General features: G+C 53.7%; 1 protein-coding gene across 1 annotated transcript in view; it reads right to left on the bottom strand.

Moving 5' to 3' along the window:
• Positions 1-599, bottom strand: part of LOC117105373 (myosin heavy chain, clone 203-like) — a 1175-nt gene extending 576 nt beyond the window's left edge. The window contains exon 1 of the mRNA XM_033246500.1: positions 51-599. Coding sequence (XP_033102391.1) covers positions 51-599 — 549 coding nt within the window. The remainder of the gene's footprint in view (positions 1-50) is intronic.
• Between the last annotated feature and the right edge of the window lie 7749 nt (positions 600-8348).

The following is an 8348-nucleotide window of genomic DNA, read 5'->3' as shown; positions in this document are numbered from 1 at the left end:
TGCTCGTCTGCCTTTTTCGCGGCCGCCTCCACAATCCGTCTGCTTTTCACTTCCTCGTCGTATCGCTTGCAAGCCGTTTTCAGGTTTTCTTCCAAGACGTCCACCCGCTTTTCGTACATGGACACCGCTGTCTTGGCGAGCGTCGACTCTTTCTTCAGCACGCTGATTTTGTCGACTTTCTCTTCCAACTCCTCTTCCATGTCGGCGTGCGATCTCTCTCGGTCTTTCAGTTTGCGGACAGCTTCCTGCAGCTTTTGCTGCAGCTCACCGCCGCTCTCTTCCTGTGGCGGCTGCTTCGACTTTCTCGCGGCTTTCACATCCGATTCCAAGCGAACCACGTCTAGATCCCTTTCCTTCAGGGCATCCGTCTTTGAAGCGAGTTCTGTCTTGAGACGTTCGACCTCTTCCTCCGCGATGCTGCGAACGTCGGACGATTCTTTCAACGCGGACATCTTCGCCTCGTGTATTTCGTCTTTTAATTTCTGCAAGAAAACGGAACCTGATTCGGTTGTTCCGGCGCCACGCAGAATATCGGAGGACAACGACGTCGTCGTCGCCGCCTTCGCAGCAGCTACTGCAGCAGCAGCATCTTCGCGCATGCACACGAATGACAATTTGACAAAAAGAAAGAAACAGAGACGAAAAGTTAAAGTTTTTAACGATTTAATTGTTTCATCCGAAACCTGCACACCTTCTCGCCTGTCTCTTATACACATCTAGATGTGTATAAGAGACAGGTTCTCGTCGTTGGCGGTTTCTCTTTCGATTGTTTCTTCCATTTCGCGATAGTCCAGCGAATTGAAGTCGTACGGGAGATTGGATGGAGGGCCTTCGCGGTCGCCCACTCTCCTTCCAGTTCCCGTCGTTTCCTCAGGTTCAGTGATCACGGAAATGTCGCCGAGGGCTTCGGAATCCAACACGATTCCGCACACTGTTGCTCCCGTTGCTGCGGTGCACGCTCCGCGGGTAACGTCGCGGCATCCAACTCCTCCGTAGTCGTCGGTGGCGTGACAAAGGCATTCTCTTCTTCTCCGTCGTCGTACCGTTCCAAAGCGTCGAAGAGCTCGTCGGTAGCGCCGGAATCTCCTCGATCATCGGACGTCGACGGACGCTCGTCTGGACGCGACCGGCTTGGAACCCTCTCTTCTAACCGAAGCAGGTTTCGATAGCTGGCTTCCGAAAGATCGTACTGACATCTCTCGGCCGCTTCCACGCTTTTAGTCGGCGTGTCCAACGCTATCGACGCACCCATCATACGTGTGGAAGGGAACTTGCAGAGGACGTTCAGCAAGATTGCCGAGACGTTCGCTTCGTACTGACAGTAGTCCAGTCTCGGTGGGTCGTCTGCCGTCGGAGTCCCGAAAGGTGGCAGTTGCGACCGGAATTCCTCCAGTTCGTCAACGGCGCTCCTTACGAGATTGTCGTCTCTCAATCTGTCTTTGAGGAAATCGCGTTCTTGCAAGTAAGAAACGACGGATCCCGCGACGAGCAGATTGTCCTCCCAAACTCGTTCGGCGTTGACTATCTCGGCTTCGATCCTTTCATCGCTCCATTGTTCGACGATCTCCTTGCTGCGTCCGAAGAGGAGAGTCCACGTGCATGGTCTCAGAGGGAGGTCCTCGGCGGCGAGGTGGTGCACGACGCGCCCGTACTGAGACAGGTCAAGACGAGATGCAACGCCGGACTCCTAAATTCGATATCGGCCACGTACCTCGGCCACGTACCGCAACAGCCGGTACGTGGTTCCGATCTCGACGTTCTTCACGAAAAAGCACGCACGTACGAGCTTCTCGAAGTCTTCGTCGTCGAGACCGGTATCCTTCTTCAACATCAATTTTCGCGTCGAGTCGTTGTCGCGTGAACTCGTGAACAGCTTCAACAGCGTCAACCTCGTGTCCGGATAGTATTTGCCGAATTGCATGTATGACTTGGTATCGCCAATGTAAGGAGAGGGCGACTCGATGCCGGGCACGGCTTTCATCTTCTTGAGATCGCGCGCGTACGCGATCTTGTTCTGTATCAGCTTGCCTTCCATGAAGGTGAAGAGCTTTCTCTCTTTCTTCGAGTTCAGAAAGCTACCGCCGAGAAACAGACAGTCGCACATGGTTCTCACGCTCTCTTTTATCTCGCTGTACTCGTCTCGAGAATCTTCGCCAGCAGAGAGAGCAGACTGCACAGGCATTCAAACAAACCTTTGAGATCGCACGCGCCGTCCGGGTTCCCTTGGTCGGTCTCCATGTCGCCGCACACGGTTCCGGAGACGAAGGCGTCGACGAATCGACGTTCGAATCCGTTTACGCGCACCAGCTGAGGGGACAGACCCATCATCGAACCCGACGGTGCGTATCCGGACCTGTACGACGTGGAAACCATGCGCATCAACCCCGTAGGAGTGAGTTCGGGGTCGGCCAGCTGCGCGTGAACGCGCCTCTCGTAATTGTCGTCCATGCGAGATTGCTTGGCGTTCGCCTTTTCCGTCGGCGCCTTTCTCTTCTTCTCTCAGGATCTCGCCGATCGTTCGTCGGCTGTCTAGGTAGAAGTGCCGGCGAGACCGGGAACTCTAGTTGCCATTACAGTTTGTTTTATTGTTTTTTTTTTAACAACACCGACGATTTTGCGGCTCGTCCTTGTCATTAATGACAACCTGCGTTTGGCCGGGCAACCCAAGATGTCTTAGTGTTCGTAGGCTAGCAAACGCATTCGCCTCACCTCTTGGTACGTGGAACCGGAAACGGTTAGAAGATCGTCCAAGAAAACGGAACCTGATTCGGTTATTCCGGCGCCACGGGGAATATCGGAGGACGAGGCCGCCGCCGCCGCCTCCGCAGCCGCAGCTGCAGCAGCATCTTCGCGCATGCACACGTATGACAATTTGACAAAAAGAAAGAAACAGAGACGAAAAGTTAAAGTTTTTAACGATTTAATTGTTTTATCCGAACCTGCACACCTTCTCGCCCATCATCCGTTGCAGCAGACTCGAACATTCCGTCAGACGGGACGTGCTCACCTCGAATATCTGAGGCAGCAGCTGGTCTCCGGGAAGTGGTCTCAGCCGATGGAACCTAGGCAGTAGCACGACGGAGTTCTCGAAGCGAACGCCGTACACGGTACTCTTGAGCAGGTACAAAGTACTTTCGTCCGAGTTCGATAGCAAGAAATGCTTCTTCGATTCAGTCTTGTTCGGAATAGCAGAGCAGAATCGTCATCAGGTCGCACACGAACTGCTTGACGTCATCCAGAAACGATTCGTCGATCGCAGCACCCTCGTCCGGTAACCTTTCGGAAGAGACGTGCACCAGAAACGATTCCCTCAGAGCTTGCATAAACTTTGTCTCCCTCTCCAACTTTCTCACGACGATGTCCCGTCCCCTCTTCACGAAGAACGCGCGGTTGTACTCACGTCGCTTTTCTCGGTTCGTGAGATTTCTCAACACCCTGTCAACCGCGTCCGCAAAACGTGCCATGGCGCCGTACCTACTCCGTGTCCTGGAGGCGTCTCGTCTCTGTCCCACGAACAGCGGCAGGTCGCGTCCCACAACTTTCGGTTCATAATCGTTCAGGTAGAACTCCTTGCCGGTAAACAAACATCTTCTGACGTTGTGGTTCAGATGTTGGATCGCGCAAATTCGTTCGTCGGCCGCGCAGACGTGGACCCGGAGAGAATTTTCGCATACGAAGTGTGTACCGTCCTGCAGCGGTTCCGCGAATCCGCACGCATTCGGGACGCATTCGTGAAGTTCGTCGAAGTGGTAGATGTTGTAACGTTTCGCTGTCACGTACGCGTTGAGCGCTGCCGCAGCCATCTTTCGCATTATTTCTCTAAATTCCTTTTTTTATATGTTTTCAGGCTTCCAGAGGAACCGGATACGACCTTGGATGGATGGACGAATACCCTTGGTTGAAGCAAGCGGCGATGATATCCACCTTGCCCTTGTTTCAACCGAAGAACGTGTCGGTTCTGCTCACGTCGTCGATGACCTCTAGCGAGCACTGGTCCCAGGAACTGGTGACGATCAAACACGAGGGACGACCTCTCGTAAAGTACATCACACAATCGTACCTGTGCGATGCCTGCTTCGAGAGAGGTGTCCGCAATGTGTGTCCCCACTGGAGGCACCTGGTGCCGGAACACATAGACGATAGCGAGGGGAACGTGGTGCAGCAGATGATGAATCTGATTGCGAGCGGAAGCTACGAGCTGGAATACATAGGCATTCCCGTCTGCTCGCCTTAGTCGCTCGCAGAACGTCTTTTCTCAGGAAGGTTGCTCTCCCGGCTGTTCGACGAAGAACGGAGATCCGGCAGGAGATCCGGATTCGGATCCGGTCTGCTGATCGCCGTGGATCACACGCCGTCGGACGTGTCCCTGTCTCTTATACACATCTAGATGTGTATAAGAGACAGGGTTCGCGAGGTTCTTCGCGCTATCTATTATCCAGTGTCTTTCCTCCGGTTCCGAATTCCTGTACTCGGTTTCCACGCCAGGCACGTACACGAGGTTGGCAAGCTCGAACGACATGAGCACCGTCTTTTCCAGGTTGGCGATCTCCTCGAGCCGACCGATTTCCGGTGAGGTGGCGGCCCCGACGGCGGTCAGGGTGTGAATCAGAACCGATCTGCTCGCTCTGAATTCCGTCATGTCCTCCACGGTTGCGTTCGCGTCCATAACGTTTTCTCTGCCGTAGGTTCTCGTAACGTGCTCGCCGTGCGACAAACCCGATGCGTTTATCTCGGCCGTTACCGCCTTGGCGTCGGTCTCCCTCTTCCATCGGACGAAGAGGTCTTTGCGTTCTCGCAAGAAATCAATGTCGCAATCCACAGGATGGAAAGCTCTCCTCAACATGTTTTAACTCGAATTAGTTAGAAACCAGAGAAGTTGCTCCGTTTTTATTAACACCGTTTTCTTGTCTCTTTCGCAGATTCTAGCTCTGAAGCACGTGGTCGCCACAGTCGACCGTATGAATTCCTTGTTGGACGTGCACGCAGACCTCGTCGTCGACACCGTGAACGACGTCCTGTCCACGTACCGAACGCTGATCAGCTGGCCCGTTCGCGTGTACGTCGTACGGAACACTTCGCACGCCCACGCTGCGATGATGGCAAAGCAGGTGACGGATCGGTTCGCCGGCACGTCCGTCGACGTCTCGTTCGAAAAGGAGACGAGACAGGACGGCGCCAGGTGCGTCGGACTATGGACGATGGACAAGGGCAATCTAGTGCACCTCTCTCAGATGCTGCTGGAAAACGATCGGGTCGCGTTCTCCGAAGATATCGACGTCGCCTCGATGGAGACTTTGCACGATCAGCTACGAAACTTCAGACGACTCGTGCGGTCCGACGGAAAGATAACGGTCACATGAAAATCTGTCGGAGTGCGCGACGACCTCGCCATGACGTTCATCCTCCGGTTGGCTTGGACTTGTTTCTTTCTGATGTCTGATGATTCGATTGCTTTTGGATATCGACTCGAGATGGGCTCTCATGCGAGCGATCTCCATGTCGAGTTCGGCAACGGCCGCTGCAAGACAGCCGGTGTGATAAGTTGGCTTTTTGGCTTTGATCATTTTTCGTCTTTCGTCTAACCTGCAGTTTCAATTTAATTTTGGTAATCGATCGGCTTTTATGAGTTAGGCGCTTGGTCGTCGTCGTCGTCACGGAAGAACAAGTGCGATAAGATTCCTGTGAAGAACGCGATCGAACAAGCGACGTTGAAAAGAGTTTTCAAAAAAGCCCAAAGTCTCCCCGCACACTCACCGGACGTCGGCGTCGACAACTTGTTCACGATGACGTACAGCTGTATCTTTCTGCCCGAATCCGTCGACGGAGCAATGATCGTCTTGAGAAAGTTGTCACCGTGCGTCCGTCTGAGCCGGCGGAGCAGGTTTTTCAACGAACACGATCCGTCCAGCGTTGTCTTGAATGTTTGCACGGACGGAGTTTCGAATGAGCACTCTTGGACGTCGTCGCAAACGCGATCTTCTTCGTCGTCTTGCAGTTCGTCGCTGGGCACTCCGGACTTGTCGAATATGACGTTGAAGGAGATCTTCTTGTTTGCGGATTTCGGTTTGTGGACGTGTACGGTCATTCCCGTAGTCGTGGCGAGTCCCTCCAGTTTCGTTAGATCGATCTCGGTCCTGCCGTCCTTGACCAACGTTCCTCCGAACATGTCGTCGTCTATCATGACCGGTTCGACGCTCCGACAGTGCAAACCCGGAGATAACGAAGCCACGAACGATCTCCACGCGTCCATCAAGAATCTTTAGCTACCCTGAAACTGGAAATAATTTGTGTTCGCGGCTCGACGACGGACGTGGAGTACGCGGACGTCGAGTAGACAGACGTGGAGTACACGGACGGACGTCGAGTAGACGGAAGTGGAGTACACGGACGGACGTCGAGTACACGTACGTGAGGTACAAGGACGGATGTCGAGTACAAACTCGCGTCCTCGTCCTGCCGACCGACCTCGAGTACGCGGACGTCCAATAGACGGACGTGGAGTACACGGACGGATGTCGAGTACACAATCGAGTCCGCAACTCGCCGACCGACCTAGAGTACGCGAACGTGGAGTAGACGGACGTGAAGTAGACGGACGTAGAGTAGACGGACGGAAATCGAGTACACACTCGCGTTTTCGATCCGCCGACCGACCTCCAGTACGCGGACGTGGAGTAGACGGATGTGGAGGAGACGGACGAATGTCTAGTACATACTCGCGTCCGCGAATCGCCGACCGACCTCGAGTACACGGATGTTGAGTAGTCGAACGTTGAGTACACGGACGGACGTCGAGTATACGGACGTTGAGTACACGGACGGATGTCGAGTACACCGGCGTATCCTCGACTCGACTACCGTCGTCGCGTACGCCGTTTCAAATTTCATTTCACTATTTCAAATTTGGAAAAATTTTCTTAAACTTGAAATAATTTTAGTCCGCGACCCGACGACGGATCTCGAATACGCGGACGTGGAGTACACGGACGGACTTCAAGTAGACGGACATGGAGTAGACGGACGGATGTCGAGTACACACTCGCGTCCGCGACCTGCCGATCGACGTCGAGTACGCGGACGTCGAGTACTCGGACGTCGAGTAGACGGACGTCGAGTACATGGACTATTTCAAATTTGAAAAAAAATTTTCTGAAACTGGAAATAATTTGTGTCCGTGACCCGACAACGGACGTCGAGTACGCGGACGTGGAGTACACGGACGGATGTCGAGTACGCACACGCTTCCGCGACACGCAGACCGACCTCGAGTACGCGGAAGGACGTCGAGTAGACGGACGAGGAGTACATTCATGACCGTGTCCTCCGTCCGGTTCACAGGTTCGGCCTCTCTGGACTTATAAACATTTCTGAAAGCTGGACTTAGAAAAAAATTTCTGAAAGGTAGACTTAAAAATTTTCGACAAAAAAATCGGAAAGCTTAAAAATCGGAAAAAATGTGTCCGCGTCTCAACGAAGGACGTCGAGTACACCAACGTCTCGGCGACCCGCCGACGGACGTCGAGTACACCGACTAGTTTGCGACACGACGACGGACGTCGAGTGTCCGCGAACCTCGACTAATGTCGAGTACACGTCTCTAATTAGACTTCGAAAAAAAATGTTTGGATATTGGAAAGAAATTGTGTCCGCGTCCCAACGACGTACGTCGAGTACACCTACGACTCCGCGAACAGCCGACGGTCGTCGAGTACACGGACGAGTCCGCGAATCTCCGACGGACGTCGAGTACACGGATGCGTCCGCGGAATCTCCGACGGACGTCGAGTACACTGTCACGTTCGCGAATATCCAAAGAACGCCGGGTACGCGGACGCGTCCGCGATCTTCGTCGGACGTGGAGTACGCGGACGTGTCCGCGATCTCCAACGAACGTCGAGTACACGGAGGTGTTCGCAACTCTCCAAGGCACGTTGAATAGACCGACGTGGAGTACACGGACCTACGTTGACTGCACGCTCGTGACCGCGACCCGCCGAAAGACGTCGAGTACGCGGACGTGTCCGCGATCTCCAACGAACATCGAGTACAAAGAAGTGTTCGAGACGCGCTCACGACTCTGAGACCGTCGTCGCGTACACCGTCGTGTACACGCCCGAGGTCCCCTACACCTGTCTCTTATACACATCTAGATGTGTATAAGAGACAGGTATAAACTGCACAAGGTCACATTGGATACACTGTACTAATAATCCAATATATAATCATTAAAGCGTAAGGGAGTGTGACGTTGTCTAGAGGATCGCCTGAGGGGAGGAGGAGAAATCAGTTTGTCAGCCGGAGTGGGAAATGTCGAGGGGGTAATACAGGTGTCTCCAGGGGACCCGTCA

The sequence above is a fragment of the Anneissia japonica genome, unplaced genomic scaffold (genome assembly GCF_011630105.1).
Source record: "Anneissia japonica isolate Jap-2015-1 unplaced genomic scaffold, ASM1163010v1 scaffold287744_len224908_cov135, whole genome shotgun sequence".
NCBI classification, from domain to species: Eukaryota; Metazoa; Echinodermata; class Crinoidea; order Comatulida; family Comatulidae; genus Anneissia; species Anneissia japonica.
The sequence above is the reverse complement of the archived record's forward strand: the minus strand, read 5'-3'. Positions and strand labels throughout refer to the sequence as shown.